Source organism: Theobroma cacao, chromosome 2 (assembly GCF_053813885.1).
Source record: "Theobroma cacao isolate CCN51 chromosome 2, ASM5381388v1, whole genome shotgun sequence".
Classification (NCBI taxonomy): domain Eukaryota; kingdom Viridiplantae; phylum Streptophyta; class Magnoliopsida; order Malvales; family Malvaceae; genus Theobroma; species Theobroma cacao.
Window position 1 is genome coordinate 49,449,647 of NC_142640.1, and position 18,122 is coordinate 49,467,768.

An 18,122-nucleotide genomic window follows, 5' to 3' on the forward strand; every position below is an offset into this window, starting at 1 on the left:
GTACGTGTATCCATTATTTAAAAAATTTAATTCAAATCCCCCTCCAACAAAATAAAATAAGATCAAGTATTTGATAATTACTTACCAAAATCACATAATATACTGTTGATTATTATTATAATCATAAGTTGTAATTTTAGTAATGACACATTAAATCTTGTGAATTTTTTTTTATGGTCATTTGATAATAAAATCTTATGAATTTACAATTTCTGTAATTATGGTAATGACATGTCAAATCTTGTAAATTTTTAACTTTCACAGTAATTTTGATAATAAAATCTTTTGAATTTTCAATTTTCAATTTTTTTATTTTTAAAATAGGCTTAGGTAATCTATTTTTGTTGTAATTTTGGTAATGAGACTTAAAATCTTATGAATTTTTAATTTTTATGGCAATTTCAGTAATAAAATCTTATAAATTTTCAATTTTCATAATTATAATAATAACACATCAAATCTTGTGAATTTTTCATTTTTATGTTAATTTTAATAAAGTCATTTGAATTATCAATTTTCATAATTATGGTAATAATACATCAAATTTGGTGAATTTTCAACTTTCATAATAATTACCATGTCAATTTTTATTCTTCTCACGAGCCCAAATTTCAATCCAAAAGATATGCTTAATCAATAGAGGAAGACCTTTATTTATAAGCCTAAAACTCATCTTATTTTTTACTAATATGGGATCCATGATTTTACCCCATCTAATTATGTGATGCTCTAGTTGCACAAGCTTTTTTACCTATAGAGGAAAGAGACTCACCTTGATTCGAGCTTACCTCAACCCTAGTATCTCATTATATTTGAATAAGTTCTGATACCATTTGTCATGGACCCATTTTTTCAACTCAAAAAATATATCTATTAAGTGGAAGAACGTCTTTATTTATAATCTGAAAACTCATCTCATCTCTTAAGTAGTAATTTACAATTTTGGTAATATTTCGTCAAATCTGGTAAATTTTGTAATAATTTTGATAATGCCACCTCAATTGTTATTCTTATATTTACAATAGTTAAAAATATTTGTTCAATTACTTACCAAAATCATATAATATATACCATTTATTATTATAAGTAATAAATTATTAATTTAGCAATATCTCGTCAAATTCGATATATATTGTAGTAATTTTGGTAATGCTATGTCAATTTTTATTCTTATCTTCACAATAGGTAGAAAATTTTGATCAATCACTTACGTAAATCATATAATATATCATTTATTATTATAAATAATAATTTATAATTTTGATTATAACTCGTCAAATTCGATACATTTTGCAATAATTTTGATAATGTCATGTCAATTTTTATTCTAATCTTCACAATAGTAAAAATCTTTTATCAATTACTTACTAGAATTATATAATATACTAATTATTATTATAATTAATAATTTATAATTTTGGTAATATCTCTTCAAATCCAATAAATTCTATAATACTTTTGATAATGCCACCCCAAGTTTTTTATTCTTGTTTTATCATTAGTCAAAATTTTTTATTTCTTAATCGTGACAATAATATTTTTTAAAAAATAAAAAAATTAAATTAAAACCAAACTAAGAAAGTTTAAAATAACAATAGTGGTAAATACGGTAACTAATATCAAATTACACCAAAATTTAGTGGAGGAAGCTCATTCTTTTACTGATATGAGATTCATAATATTTTATGCTTTCTAATTGTTAAACACCTTTATTGCACTAGTTCTTTCATTTATAAAAAAATAGAACCCACTTTCGTTCGGACGTACCTCAACTTTGATATCTCTTATGAGGGTCATACATTAATAAAGATTTAGACAAGTTTTGATACTACTTGTCATTTGTATCTTTTATGAGGGTCCATATAAGTAAAAATTGAGATAAGTTTTGATACCACTTGTCACTAATATCTCTCATGAAAGTTTTACATTAGCGAGGTTTTGGATAAGTTCTGATACCACTTACCAAAAGTTGGCTCACATTTTCATTTTAAAAAACATATCTATTAAGTGAAGCAAAATTCTTAGGTATAAGTGCTTGTTTGGCTTTTTTTTTTTTTTTTTCAATTTATCTATCTTTTCAAAATAAAACCTGAGTCAAACAGGATTTTCAAAAGCTCTTAAAAAGTTAACTTTTTTTTAAGGAACAAATTTTTTTAAAAAAAAGAGCTATATGAAAAGCTCCAGAAAAGGCTTTTTTTTCTCTTTTTTGAAAACACGTCAGCTTTTTTAAAATTTTTTTTCCAAAAATGTCCTAAACTATTAAAAAAAATTTCAACATTACCTTTTCAAAAAATACCTTTCTCTCAATCGATCTTCCTCTCTTTTCAATCTCTCTGCAAATCGCGATCTCCCTCTCCTCTACTTCTCTCTTCAAAGACTACTAGAAATAAAAATAAAGTAAACAACCTAGTAACAAAAAAATTAAAATATAGCGCAAAGTGAGATTTGGTCACTACCAAAATCTTACTTCAAGTGTGTACAGATGTTATTCGTAAGTGTGAAAAATCAAGAATTTCATTCAAAACTAAAAAATGAGAAGTTGTACTAGAGGAATTTAATACTCATATTAATAAAAACTATACTCAAAAACAATTAAAAAATGACTAGATAGTCTCAAGAGTGGATGGACTTTATGGAAACAATTGAAGCACAAAGAAACAAAGTTGGGTTAAAACCATGAGACGGAAACTATTGACGCTGATGCCACATGATGGGAAGCCAAAATAAAAGTTAAGTATTTTAAATTTTATATGTTTCAGCTATTGTAAATTATTTTACATATACAAGTCATTTAAAAGTTTCTTTTTCTTTGATGTTTATATAAACTAATCCAATTGAAAAATCAAGAGAGACTACAAGTAGAAAGTTTGATGAAATGTTAAATAGTTTATGTTTACTGGCTAATGAAATTGTCAAGGTTCTAAATTTTTAATTTGCAAAAGTTCTATCTAAAATTAAAAATGATCGTAGATATTGTTTTTATTTTTAAAGGTGCATTGGTGCTATAGATGGATCATATGTTCCTATTATTCTTGTTGCAATTGATTAAATTTATTTTATTAGCTGAAAAGGATATCCAACATACAACGTCATGTTAGTGTGTAACTTTGACATGCTTTTCACTTTTGTGGTTGTTGGTTGACCGGCACTACACATAACACCCGTATCTTTTCAATTGTGCTTGAAAAAATGAAAAACGTGTTCCCTCACCTTTCAAAAAGTACAACTTATAATTTTTATGATATAAAACTTGTCATTTTATATATTTATCTCTTGAATTTTTTTAATGAACTAATACTTAAATTTTTAACTTTTTTCTTAAGTAAATATTAAGTAGTGGACGCTGGTTAGCCTAATTTAAAAAGTATCTAGCATTCTATAAAGGTAAAAAATATTACATTCTTAATTTTAAAAGTTACAATCAACCAGAAGGTATAGAAGAAACATTCAACCATACACATTATTCATTAAAAAATATCATTGAACAAACAATTGAAGTTTGGAAGAACAGGTAACATATTTTACGTGATATGAAGCCATTTTCGTTGATAAAATAGGAAAAGATTAATATTGCAACAACGACACTTCATAACTAAATTAAATAATGTGGTGTTATAGATGAGGAGTTTGGTAGATGTGATCGTAATCCTAATTATATTCTTGAGAGTTAAAAAGAAAGAAGTAATTATGAAGAAATAGATTCATATAGTTATAGAAGAGCATTGGATGATAGCTACATGGGTAGAATTCGTAACTAAATAGTTGCTGCATTGATGAAAAATAGAAATAATTTATTTATGAGTTATTTATGAAGGATGTGTTACTTATAAATTATCTGTGGAACTTTTTTTTACGATTTATTATTAATTATAAACTTTATGTTATAAAAAAATATTTTTTATATTTCCAAAAATTTATTTTAAATAGATAAAAACATAAAATTAACTTTTTTCCTTTGTGAATAAAGAAATTCATGATTAATAGAAAGTTATTCATTAAATACCTTTTATGGCTATTTTAACCAAAATTAAAGCTTGTATAAGAGTTTTACCAAACAGTTTATTTATAAAAAAGAGTTTATAAAAATAAATTTATCAAACAGCTTTAACTTAATTTTAATAATAACTTTTAAGTTTTTTTTTTTAAAAAAGCAAGACTCTAAGCTAAACACCAATCTTATCACATGATGGTCCCATATTAGCGTAGATTTAGGTAGGTTCTGATACTACTTGTCACAGATGGTCTCACATTAGTGAAAAATTATGTAAGTTTTGATACCACTTATTACAGGTTCACATTTTGTGAAGGAAAGTATCATGAACCCATGTTTTTAACTCAAAAGAAATACCCGATAGGTGATGGACGGTCCATATTTATACACTAAAGACCAATCGTATCTCATTAGTGAAGATTCAAGTAAGCTTTGATACCATTTATTACAGTTTCACATTTTGTGAATGAAGGTGTCACAGCCCACTTTTGCAATCCAAAAAAATTACCTGATAAATGATGGAAGACCCATGTTTATGTATCCAAGACTCATCATATCTCATTAATAAAGATTTAGGTAAGCCTGATGCCATTTGTCACAGATAGTCCCACATTAGTTAAGTTTTAGGTAAGTTTTGATGTCACTTATTAGAAGTTCACATTTTATGAAAGAAGGTGTCACGGGACTATCTTTCCAACCCAAAAGAAATGCTTGATAGATGATGGAAGGCTTATATTTATATATCCAAGACCCATCGTATATTTTACTGATGTAGGATCTATGATATTCCACCTTACCTATTATGCAATGCCCTCGTTGCATTATGTCTTTACCCACAGAAGGACTTTTATAAGTGATGGAAGACTTATTTTTATATACCTAAACCCCACCCCATCTCTTACTGATATGAGATCCGTGATAAAAGTCCTTACTTATAAGGCAAATACTCATCTTATCTCTTATTGATATGGGATCTGTGACATTCTCCACCTAATTATGCAATATTCTCACTGCATTCGTTTTTTTTTCACCATTTGAGGAATAATTTATAATTTTGGTAATATCATATATAATTCGGTATGTATTGTAATAATTTTGGTAATGTCATATCAATTTTTATTATTATAAGTAATAATTTATAATTGTGGTAATATCTCAAAAAAATTGATAAATGTTGTAATAATTTTGGTAACGTTAAGTCAGTTTTATTATTATAACTATTAATTTATAATTTTAGTAATATCTTGTAAAATCTGATAAATGTTCTAATAATTTTAATAATATCACGTCAATTTTCATCATTATAAGTAATAATTTATAATTTTAATGATATCTTGTAAAATCTGGTAAATATTGTAATTATTTTGGTAACCATCATCAAATCACACCAAAACTTAAGTGCCTGAAATAATATAAAAAGCAGGTGGCAGAACGCGAACAAAGCCAGTGAGAGAGACTGGTCAACCTTTTATTCTCCTATGTATCTCATCTCTGTCAGTTTGTCTGAAAAGAACATCAATGGAGTCGAAGCTACTTGGGCAATCATTTCCTTCCATTCTGAACCAGAATGCTGCGAAATTTGCAACACCCAAATCCCGTTTCACACAGAGAACAACTCTCAAAGTCGTGGGTTCGAACTTTGGTGCAAATGTGTCTCCCTCTCTGCGAGTTTCCTCACCTTCATCAGCCATAAGGTGAGATGAAATGTTGTTCTTTTCTTTTTTGTTCTTGTTGGGTACTTAGTTTTCCTTCCTGGTTTATGATTTTGTTCATTCATTATGGGATTTCTCGGGTATTTTAGCTAATGAAAAGCGGTGAAAAGAGGTCCTTTTTCAAAGTTTTGCTCAGTAAGGAAGACAGAAAGGAGGAAGTAAAGGGAAAAAATGTTTAATCCAATGGTTATTTTAGACAAAAGAAAGCTGGTTTTGAAACAGACCATTAGATCAAAATACTTTCCATTTCTTCACCTGTGATGCGTACTTGTAACGCATGAAAAACACATCGACTTGTTTCTGACAGTTGCCGGCATCCTTGTCGTACAGGTTTTCAAAGAAGCAAAGGATGGATGAGAGTGAGACCCTGACCCTCAAGAATATAAGACACTCCTTAATTCGACAGGACGATAGCATAATATGCAGCCTTTTGGAGAGATCTCAGTATCGTTACAATCAAGATACATATGATAAACATGCATTCTCCATGGAAGGATTTCATGGGTGTTTGGTTGAGTACATGGTCAGAGAAACTGAAAAGCTCCATGCTCAGGTTCCGTTATTTCTACACAGAAAATGTTTGGTAAAGTACAGATTATGTCATGAGAGGAACACTATGATGATTTTTCTATGCAAAAATATATAGGTGGGCAGATACAATAGTCCAGATGAGCACCCCTTCTACCCACAGCATCTACCAGAACCAATGCTGCCACCTCTGCAATACCCAAAGGTCAGATGTCAGATGTTAATGTTTTAATATAGACATAAATAATAGGAAGTGATTTGTGATTTCTTCTTCAGCAATGCTCCAACGTTTTAAAATTTAGGCTTCATAATCTTGTATATAAGATGCTATATCATAGTTTTGGTTGTCTATTGGCTGACAACTCTACTTGACCAAAACCCTTTACTCATTGACAGATATTATCACTTTGATTAGCAGTTATCATCTATTTTCATTCATAACTTTTGCCATATCCATTAACCATTGGGCATTTCTTCTGATTAATACTAGGTTTTGCATCCCTGTGCTGATTCAATTAATATAAACGATATGATTTTGACTGTGTACTTCGGAGATATTCTACCAAGATTGGTGCAAATGGGAGATGATGGTAACTATGGGTCTACTGCTGTTTGCGATACAATCTGCTTGCAGGTGTGCCTTTAAGCTGGCTTTTAGTTTTCAATTTTCATCATAAGTTTTCCATTATTCTATTTCATATTCCAATTTTAGTTAAATAAACTTGTAGTCTATCTCTGATTATTCAATTGACATAACCCACCATGGTTGCTTGTTCAATTGCCCTCCATTGGCATATCAATCCCCACAATGAACAATGATCCTAGGAATTGCCTCCCTGCTTGATTATTGCTGGAAGCATGCGTACATGGCAGTGTAAACCGTCTGGATGCCCTGTGGCCCTGACCAGTCTGCTGCCATCCCTAAGCTTATTGATATCAATTTCCACATGAAAGTTTCCTAGTTGAAAACCTTGGTTATTTTTCCTACTTTTTAACTTGGTTTGCAGGCACTTTCAAAAAGAATTCACTATGGTAAGTTTGTAGCAGAGGCGAAATTTCGAGAATCCCCTACAGCTTTTGAGGCTGCCATCAAAGCACAAGTAAAGTGCCCTTCACATTTGTTCCAATTCACCCTTTTTGTTTGGGCTACTTCATACTTGCAACTGAGTTAACAAATATCCATCCTTTCCTTTCCTTTCGTTTCCTCCTATCCTGGGAATTTGCATCTAGCAGGACAACTCTCGTTTGATGGAGTTGCTGACATATGAAACTGTGGAAGCAGCAGTGAAGAAGAGAGTGGCAATGAAAACCAAAGCATATGCTCAAGAGCGAAACCAGACTGATGATCCAGCAGATGCAGATCCTGTATACAAAATCCAGCCAAATCTGGTTGGCTATCTCTATGACAATTGGCTCATGCCCTTAACAAAGAAAGTTCAGGTTGAATACCTGTTGAGGAGGCTGGACTGACCAACAAGGGAAAAGAAACCACATCATTTTCTGAACATCAGTATCTTTTATCAGGTTAAATTACATCGTTTCCGAGTTTCATAGCACAGCTTTCTCAGCAAATCTCCGTTAGTTATGTTCTTCATAAGAAATGAAAACGTTTTCGAATCAGAGAAGCTCTTCCCTTCTACAGCACACCATCAGGCAGCAAATGCTAGCTGCAAGCCAGTGTTGCATCCACATTCGGTTCAGAAAAGACAGCTTCTCTACAATAGATTTTCTTTTCAGTTTATATTTACAACAGTGAAAACTTTGTTAAATGGATGTCATTTTCAACTTATGAGCTGGAAATTGAATGAAACTTGATCCCCACCATGTGAGATTGCTTCTTTAGTCATCACATCATCGTATTATAATATTAGAGCATAATCATTAATTATTTTTGCACATAAATGGATTAAAATTAGAAGACTTCATCAATCTTCTATCAATTACCTTATCATCTTTGTTCCTTTTCTTGACAAAGCAGCCTCAAGTATAACTTTTTTTTGTCTACTGTTTGCATAATTTTATCATTTTTATTCCGAATCGATATGTCAATGAACAAAATATTTATTATGTTTAAAACATCTTAATTCGAATTTTATTATTTGATAAAGTATTCAAATTTTATAACTATCATATAAACTTTGCTCCAAAGTAAAGATTTTGTTAGATACTACTTTGCATTTAATTTAATTAATCAGTAATTATTATTTTTATGGATAAAAAAAAGGAATAAAAGAATTTTAAAACTTGGATTAAAGCCATGTGGGGATAAACAGAGTCCACAGTCAAATTACGTACAAATAGCAGAAAATCTGGAAAATGACAACAGATTCGCAGTCTCAATGTCATTTTCAAATTTACAGAAACACCCTTCACAAAAGGTTAAATTCTCGAGAATCCCTACTTCCAAAGGCAGCCGCTTTTTTTCTTCTTCTTCACTGTACAACTAACAGCTGGATATTTGTCTTTAGCTTTTTTGGGATTTGTCGTTTGCTTTCTGCTTAACGCTTGAAGTCACTCAACAGAGGAAAGGTTTGCTCTTTCTTGAGAGAGAGGGAGACAGAGACAGAGAGAGGAAATGGAGAAAGCATTGACGAAAGTTGGAAGCTTGAAAGTTGGTGGGTTATGGATCTCGAAGAAAGCTAAGGAGGAGTTCTCTAACATTACTGAAGACCTCTCTGTAAGTGAAGTTTTTCTTTTTGTTTATGTTCATCTTTTCTTTTTTCTTTGTGTCTTTTTGGTTTTTGGTTTTCCCTTAGTCTTATGTTAGTGTTTTTGCTTCATGGCTGTGTAATGTGGGTTGATATAAGGATAGCCTTTCGATAGTTTTGTGTCGGCGGTATGGAATTGCTGGTGAAATGTAAGATCTGTGTGGGTTTTTCTAAGGAAAAAGAGTGATTTGAGAGATGGGGTTATGAAATTGAATGAAAACAGATTGAGAAAATGGATTACTGAGATGAAAATGTTTGATCATTGCTGCATTTTGGTTGGCTATTTCTCTGTTAAAAATTTATGTTTAGGACATACATTTCTTCATGTCAGGTGATAAGGATTGCATTTGGTGTTGGCAGTGATTCTTTTTTTAGGGTATTGTCTTGGAAGTGATTTGATCTTGCATAATTTGATGTAGTTTGGGGCAATGAGAGTATTGGTCTTGGAGTGGGATTTCGCTCATATCACTTTTCCCTTAAGTTTATTTGTTACATGTGGAATCATTGCAAACTGACTCTAGATCTTTAGCACGAGATTCTTTTCATTGATGAATATTGTTTAAACATTTCACTTTCCTAAATGGTTTATTCATAGTTATCGAGTGCCTGAGCAGCTGCTTATGTTAAAATTAGTGTATCTTATTGGTATGTAGTTGTGAAAAGGCATCACTGGTTTGAGCTTTAGAAGATTCATTAAAGTTTTTAAGCACCATATATTTGTCAAATGAATGAAATTGAAAATTTTGAGTGGGAAGGGACTTTAAAATCATTTTTTATCAGTTTGTGTGATCCTCTGATGTCTCGAGAAAAGAAGGGCTAGTACTAACATCAACTTTGAAGCATGCTTGCCGGTGGCATTATGTTTATAAAGTTAATGCTTCTTTAACCTTCTCTGAAATGTGGCTTACCAATGCAGACTTTCTCAAACACTGTTGAAGAGAAGGCAAAATGGATTTTCAACAAACTGAAAGGTACAGAACTATATATGCTTACTCCTGTTCACTTGTGTGTGTTAGTGTGGCAAAGCATAGACAGGGTAGAAAGTTATCATATATTTGTAAGTCAAGAGAAGTGGCAGTACCTAATTATTTGTACTCTTGAAATGCTTTGCATAGCCTAATTGGTAGGCCTACCTTCCTCCATAAAAGGAGGTCCCAAACTCAAATCCTTCTCGCCCATTCAACTATTAAAACGGGAAAAATAAAAAGCTTTGCTATCAACTATTACTATATCTTGAAAATTTCATTTCCTACCCCGTGCATGAACATTGACACTAGTCAATGATGGTAAATATCATCAATCTCTGAATGAGGAATACAAACTAGAAATCTAGTGTCACAGTCAACTATCACGTAGTTGCGTTATAATTGACCACCCTGTTTGAATGTAGCAATATATTTTTATTAATGTGATGTTCAATCTGTGATTAATCTCCTCCTCTGGCATGCCTCAGCTTCTTGTTCTTCCAAATTAAAAGTAATTGTAGGGGTGGTCTCTCTTTTGCATGTGTTATTGATTTAATCTTTCTTTTGAGAATAATGTTATGCATGACTTGGTAGTGCTTGCTTTCTCGAATACACTGACAAAGCAATAAAGTAACTTCTCGTAGATTTTTCCATCAAATGATGCTTTTACATCATGGGCAAATTTATTCTTTTCCGAAGAATCATTAGGTGTGTGTATTCTATTAGCTTTTACCTATATGTTTTTGTTCCTCCAACAGGAAAGCCACTGAAAAGCTTGCCGGATCTCCTCCGAGAGTACAATTTACCACCAGGGCTCTTTCCCCAGAATGTTGTCTGTTATGAATTTGATGAATCAAAGGCCAAGCTGATTGTCTACTTGTCCTCCCCATGTGAGGTCAGCTTCAAGGATTCCTCTGTTATAAGGTATGCAACCCGAGTTAAAGGAATTCTCCTTAGGGGAAAGCTCACAGGAATCGAGGGAATGAAGACAAAGGTCCTAGTGTGGGTTAAGGTCACAAGTGTGGCAGTTGAAAGCTGCAAGTCCGACAAGGTATGGTTTACTGCAGGAGTTAAGAAGTCCAGACCAAAGGATGCTTATGAAGCACCCCGGGATGCTGTCCGAGTTGAAGAATTTTGAGTACAGAATATTCATCACTGTTATTTTGCTGGGATAGAGGGCATAACTATTGCTAGTTATTTTATATAATAACATATTTTTCCCCTTTATTTAACAAGATAAATCACATTACTACTCAGAAATCAAATCACCACTTGGAGAGCTTATTTGTAGACCTTGATGGCAGAATGCATCTTAGACTCAATATTCTTCACCCTCTATTAGCAGTAAGCATTGGCTGGATTGTTGAACTCCGACTGTATCATCTAATGCTTCCAATACTCTTGCCTTGCTGCTTCACATTTCATTGCAAGAGTGTGATCCCTATGAATTGTTATGTGGCTTTGAAATATATGGCAATGCTACCAATTTTCAATTATGATCTTTGGAGGACTTAAATTGGTTAATGGGAAATTCAGGAGATTCTCTCTCGGTCATGCTACTTGCTTCATCATTTTTGTCTCGAATATTTGTATCAATCAACTCATAAAAAGATATTACAACAAATTAACATCATATCAAGTGAGACAAAAGTGTTGAAAAGATGAATACTATTTTTCCTCCCTTTCCTACCTGCTATATCAGTATACTCCTTGAAACGCTCTGGAAGTTTTACCCATAGTACCAGTAATCATTCATCCTTTAGTTTCATATATCACACCAAATAGGCAAAGTACAAGCTTATGTCTGCATTGCCAAGTAAACCCTGTGCTATGGTTTCAATAAATTCAAAAGCTATAAGCTTTCAGTTTCTGATGCACTTTAGCCAAAAAATACAAAGATTTGCTGATACATAAACCAAGTTACTATTTATTGAATATAAACCAGAAACTGTCTCTTGGTAGCACAGTGACAGATGAATTATTACAAATAATTGATATTTCAAAATTGGTGGAGAAAGAATACATGATGTTAAATTGATATTTGTTTTGTTTTTCTGTTATAAATTGCTTGATTTTTGCTACTGTAACCAATCTGTCTATCCTAACTTCCTCATCTGCTAACCAAATCAAAGAGAAACTCCAGTTGATTCACGGACAATCTCATATATCGCTATTACGTTCTCAATAGTCAACAAGAAAATGATACACCATTCCAAGAGATCTGACCTTCTATTTTGGATAACTTCTTGAAGGAAATGAATATTATGCTGCAACAAACAAAATAAACGTTCCAATTTAGAATCCTAAAGTTTATTACACATTGGGAAGAAAATGCACTGTCATTTACCACACAAGACCATCACCATCATGCAGCAAATGCTAAATCCAAATGGCAATGAGCAAATACCTAATTAGTTGGTTCTATCATGTGGAGTTCTATTATAATCCATTAAAATATTACCATGGCAATAATAGCTTTTAGGTTACATAAAGCTCTAACATTAAATTTGACTGCATAGAAACTAGAGATTGCTTCATGGATAGATAATTTATTGCTTTAATGGAGGTGTACATGGGCTGCACCTTTGTGCATTTCAGCCTTTTGAATATATTATTAAGACCCAAACTCATAATAAATTTCTGTTTATCAAACTTCAGATCCCTGAAATTCAAGTGCACTCTCAGTCATGCATTTTGTTCCTAAAGTAGTTATCTAATTGATTATGTCCCTTTTCTAGTATGCCCATATGCCATAATTTTTTAAGTATTGAAAAGAAATTCTTTGAAATTCAACAGGAACCAAATTACTATTGAGTGTAAATGAAGCACATGGGTACCTCCACAAATTTTAGCTTGAAATCCAGATTCCCAAAGCGTTGTGTAACCTCATACTCCTCCCGAAGGTACTCATATATTTGAGCATATTTTGCTTCTCTCCAAGCAATTTCTGATCTGGATAATGAAAAAAAATCAACAAATATCAGGTGCTGCTAGACATTTGCTTATAAATCTAACTTGTGCATCTAATGTTCAGTTGTTCAAATGTATTGATTAAAATTAACAAGAAATGAAAGTTGCCTGTTCCATTCTTGACGTACTGGAGACAAGAAATAACTTCAAATGACGCTAGAGTCAAGAAGCAACATTAGGCAAAGACAACCATTTTCAAGCTTGCTGGCCAACCTAAGCCTTAAAGAAGCTTATCTCACCAATGGGCAAGACAGTAGATGTACTTCAGAATAAAGCCTTGAATTTTTTAATGAACTTTTTCAAGTAAGAGCTCTTGCAGATTCAAAACTCTAGGCCTATTTGGTGCAATTTGAACCAATATTGCTAAATAGTTTATTCCAACCAAACCAACCAAATGAGTTTCCAGAAGACGTAACCTACACAAGGCCTATTCTTTACCATATTTGCACAAATTATGACTTATTATTTGAATTAGTACACTCTTGCTTCCATAAGCCTACATTTTAACATTACTATAGTCAACTGTTCCTAGATCAATGCTATTGCAAGCTTAACATGCAAAGAATCTTGCAATCACACATATACATCAGCCAATATACAGATGTAGGGATAGCACAGAGAGAACTCGATAAGATAATAAATGATGTTAGTCCTAAAAGAATAAGAAAGTCAACGCATTGAAGAGACACAAATGAGAATCAACGGTTTAGACACCCCATGAGACTGTCACCTTGTTGAAGTCATGCAACAAAGGTTTGTTGAGCATAAACAACCTTTTTATAAATAAGCAGATTTGATCAACATTTGAGACGCTTCATAACAAACAGTTGAACATGTCAAGGACTCTAAAGCATCGTGTCAAACAAGTACTGGCACCAGAGATATTACCTCTCAAAAAGACCAACTTTAAGAATTACATCGGCCAAATTTGAATTAGCCTTCCCAACAAGTTTAATGAGCTTTGTCCTATCCATTGTGAAAGTTCCAGTCTTTTCCATTGCACGATTTATACCGGCAAACTCTTCAACCATACCATCAACCTGAGAGAGATCGAGAGAGACCATATTCAGTCCACATAGGCAATACCTTGCAGAATAAAGGCTTTCTCAGGGAATCTTTTGGAATGAGAAGTATGGTAGTGAAAATGTAAAAAAACACCTTCTTTCCTAGTAAATTGCTAAGTACTTACACAATAAAAACTTCATGCAAATTAATTGAAGTACCTGTGAAACAAAATAATCCAAAGCAATGCTTTGACCAAGAACACTTCCAATAATGCGGATACTGTCAGTGTCTAAAGTTTTGAGAACAACATAGTCTGGTCCTCCCTGCATATCCTTAGCCAACTGTGGCTGCTCTTTGACAGCATAATCTTATCCAAAAAATAAAAAATACAAAACAGAAAATTAGTTTGTGATGAGCATGTAAGCCACAGGATAATCTAATTCCATATCTGTTGTTATGAGAAACATTATACAAGGAAATGGAACAGATAGGACAAATCCCCACTACATAAACATATCTTTTTATCATAAACTTCATATTAATTGGTAGATATGATTTAGCATGCAGTCATAACATACTAAAGCAGATAGTTTGGACAGTTGCTTGAGCAGTTTCAGCCAAAGAACTAATGAATGTGACCTACAGTTTTGTCCACTCTCTCCTCCAACGCCACTAACCTTCACTGTTTCACTGCATCACCATAGCTGATGATACAAATATAAGACAAAGACATTTTCACGCACACAAATATATCAGATTTGACCAAATAGAGGACACTAAATGTACCCCAACCCCCAAAATGAAAGAAAAAGATACTAAAGAAATTTACCATCTCTCCTCATTTCTGGAAGCAATCCAGAACCATGTCTCCGAACTATTTCAAGGTAGCTCTCAACTTCATGGTCCTCAATGTTAAACAAGACAGCAGACCCATACTGAAAAACGACAATGTAACGACAGCTGCTGACTTTGTCCTTCATTCCAAATGCCTAAAGCCAAAGAGGTGTAGGAGAACAGATGTTGTTCAATCAAACAAATATCAAAAGCTATTTGCAGACTTGGCAGATTTCTTACAAAGGTAATAGCATAGCCAAACATGTTACTCTACTCATAACATATTGGACGCTAAAGATGAAGATAGCCCAAAGAATGAACTGAGGGTGCTAATGAAATAATCATAATCAAGCTTAATTTTCAACATGGCAAAAAATGCTCTCATACACTAACCAATGAGAACACAGCTTCTTTATCATAGATCAGCCTTAGACCTGATTATTGTTAGGAACTAGGAACTATTCCGTCTAACAATTCAATGACAGCAAAGTCTTTCTCTCAATGATAAAGAAAATAACATCAAGCAACGTCTCCTTTAACCAGAATAAGTACGTAAGAATAAGTTTAATTGAAGTTGAAAAAACAAAATTGTTTGTTAAACATCTTACAGTAATATCTGGAGGGAAATCACAATATCTGAGGGCAATATAATTTGATGAACGAGAAGAAGGAGGGACAATGTTGCTTAAATTCTCAGCTTGCATACTCTTCAAATCGATACTGCCAACACCATAAGTCTGAGAAAACCCAACTCACCAACAAGAAAAATGCAAAACCAAATATAACAGCAGGTAACAAGAGCAAATGCATTAAGTCAAACAAGGTTTTTTTCCTTTTAAAAGAAAAAAAAAATCTCATCTTGAATATCTATTAAACTAAAAACACAATACCCAGAAACACCCAAGCTTCTTTTCTATCAAAAGATGAGACAAATCTCATCTTGAATATCCATTGAACTAAAAACACAATACCCAGAAACACCCAAGCTTCAAAACTGAAACATTGATTATCGGAGAGCGAACCTGGTGCAAAGGAAATAAGCTTTGATCGGAATCTTGCCAGTTTCCTCTTCTTCTTCTTGGGAAACAAATCCATAATTTTGGTGGAAAAAATCAGGCGACCCATGCTCAGAATCGCTGGTATAAACTGAAACTTGAGATGGGATTGCGGAGAATGGTCTTGTAAAGAGAAAACGAAGAGGTAGGTTTAGAGAAGGGGGTAGACAAAGAGGTTTTGGTCGTCCCTTGAGAGGGAGAAAACGGGTAAGGAATTTATGAGAAGGGAAGGGTGTCTTGGCCAAGTGGTTGAAGAGAAGCGGAGCAGCTGCTCTCCATCTACCCATTCACTGGAAAAAAAAAGAAGAATGGGATTTTTCTCGACTTTGTCAAATGAAAGTACGAAATCTTTGTTCCATGTTCAAATCATGGAGTTTCTTCGAGCTTTTTCTTAGGTTTTTGCGCGATTTCCCTCTTTCCTCTCTCTCTTTTCTCTCCACGATTTTGGTAATCAGAATCAGTGATGTAACCGAGTCCCGACCATTCACAGGATGCCCAATATACAGGAAATCCCCAATTAAAATTTTAAAAAAAATAGTAGTTTTTTTTTAATTGGCAATAATTTGAATTTATATAATTAAGTCTAAATGTTATGGTGAAATTACTATTGACATTCAAAGCTTAAGAATACTGACATTCGAGTATTTGTCACATTGCTTTATACATTGGAATTTATCATAAATAATTATTTTTTATTAATTAAAAAAAAACAGAAATATTATTCAGAAGTAAGACGGGATGAAGGCCATCTCTCGTTACAAGGATAACATTCTTCACTAATCGTAAAAATATCTTTAGCAAAACCCAAAATATGTGTACCCTTTATTTTTCATTTTTGCTAAAACCTTTAACACTCTAACATTTATACACTTTGCAAGTTTATATCAAATAAAGATAAGTTCTATTTATTTTAAGAGAAATTAAAAATTAATATGTTCAAATAATGTAAATGATAATTTATTCACGTGTACCTATTCTTTTTGAAGGAGTTTCAATAATATATTGATTTTGAACAACAAAATTATTAAAAGATTTGAATACTTTAAGAGTTATTCGAATTTCACTTGATTAAATTATACTAATATTTATAATAACATCGATGAAATTACATAAAAGCTTAATAATATAATCAAATAAATATATAAAATAAGTCTATATTATTAATTTTATTTATTTATTTCTCGTGCACATGTAAAAAAAATTACCTTTTACTTGATGAAAACAGTTTTCCCACATTCTCTTTTATCACTCCCGATGTGGACAAATTCTAGCTTAATTCTAATTCAAAGTATAATTTGAAGAATCCATGAAGATTTGTTTACGATGTTATGCAAATATTCATGTCTTATAATTAGTTTTGGCACATGTGTTAGTTTCTTTAGAACGTTTAACATGATAAGTTTGTCTTGTTGAGATCTTAACAAAAGGAAGAAGTCAGATATGTTTTGTGGAAATTTTTTTTTTCCAACATCAGTGCTTGAAAATGATTTTTTTAATTTCCAAATGAGGAAATGTTAAAGAGTTCAAATTAATAAAAAAATTCAAATAGTCTAAAAATCTTTACTCTTAAAATCTATAATATTTAAATACATTATCATTTTATTTGTATAATATCTAAAAATATATATGAAATATTTTAAAATTTAAATAATTTTTATTATTTTATTACATTCAATTACATTTTTATATATATTTTATTTTGAATTAAATAAATTTTTATAATTAATCATTAATTAATTTTTATTACTTAAAAAGTCATTTTTATTTTATATAAGGTGATACTAATAGATAAACTCAAAATATATAATTATACAGTTATTTATAATATTTTATATTACGAAACATTACTATATAAGTATGATAATTATAATATTTTAATAAATAAGATTTCTAATAGTCATATATTAATATTAATATATAGCTTATATCATTTAAAATATATAACTTGTAATTACATATTTCATTATCTTAATATATAACCATATTATATTATATATTTATAAATTAAAATATCTATTATATTTAATATATGTATAATTTATTACTATATTATTATATTAATTATAAAATTTTGTTATATATATAATAGTAATTATGTTCCTTATAATATGATATTCATAATGTTTTAACTTAACTAACAATTTAATAGCTTTGTTATTTAAATATATTAATGACATTAATTAATAATTTGATAATTTTATCATAAATTATACTTATACAATTACATATGATTAACAATGACATATTGTCAATTTTTAACAAAATAAATAGTTGGTAAAATTGGTAAAAACTTAAATAATTCCATCTTTACATGAGCTCGATTCTAGTATTTAGTGTCACACGCGGGTAGCTTC

At 31.3% G+C, this 18,122-nt stretch overlaps 3 protein-coding genes across 3 annotated transcripts; 2 read left to right on the plus strand and 1 right to left on the minus strand.

Annotated features, from left to right (window-relative positions):
• The first annotated feature begins 5,459 nt into the window (after positions 1–5,459).
• On the plus strand, positions 5,460–8,055 carry CM3 (chorismate mutase 3). Its single transcript, XM_007045899.3, has 6 exons — positions 5,460–5,685; positions 6,034–6,256; positions 6,350–6,436; positions 6,722–6,865; positions 7,239–7,331; positions 7,465–8,055. The coding sequence occupies exons 1-6, from the start codon at positions 5,510–5,512 to the stop codon at positions 7,699–7,701; spliced, it is 960 nt and encodes a 319-aa protein (XP_007045961.3). The 5' UTR covers positions 5,460–5,509; the 3' UTR covers positions 7,702–8,055.
• Positions 8,056–8,688: 633 nt separating this feature from the next.
• Positions 8,689–11,321, plus strand: LOC18610314 (DUF538 family protein (Protein of unknown function, DUF538)). The gene is made up of 3 exons (XM_007045900.3): positions 8,689–8,908; positions 9,856–9,910; positions 10,663–11,321. The coding sequence occupies exons 1-3, from the start codon at positions 8,807–8,809 to the stop codon at positions 11,040–11,042; spliced, it is 537 nt and encodes a 178-aa protein (XP_007045962.1). The 5' UTR covers positions 8,689–8,806; the 3' UTR covers positions 11,043–11,321.
• A 538-nt stretch (positions 11,322–11,859) lies between these two features.
• On the minus strand, positions 11,860–16,270 carry RRG (sporulation protein (DUF155)). Its single transcript, XM_007045901.3, has 7 exons — positions 15,736–16,270; positions 15,322–15,433; positions 14,709–14,868; positions 14,098–14,246; positions 13,763–13,914; positions 12,742–12,856; positions 11,860–12,171 (listed from the first exon to the last, which is right to left on the minus strand). The coding sequence occupies exons 1-7, from the start codon at positions 16,053–16,055 to the stop codon at positions 12,031–12,033; spliced, it is 1,149 nt and encodes a 382-aa protein (XP_007045963.3). The 5' UTR covers positions 16,056–16,270; the 3' UTR covers positions 11,860–12,030.
• Between the last annotated feature and the right edge of the window lie 1,852 nt (positions 16,271–18,122).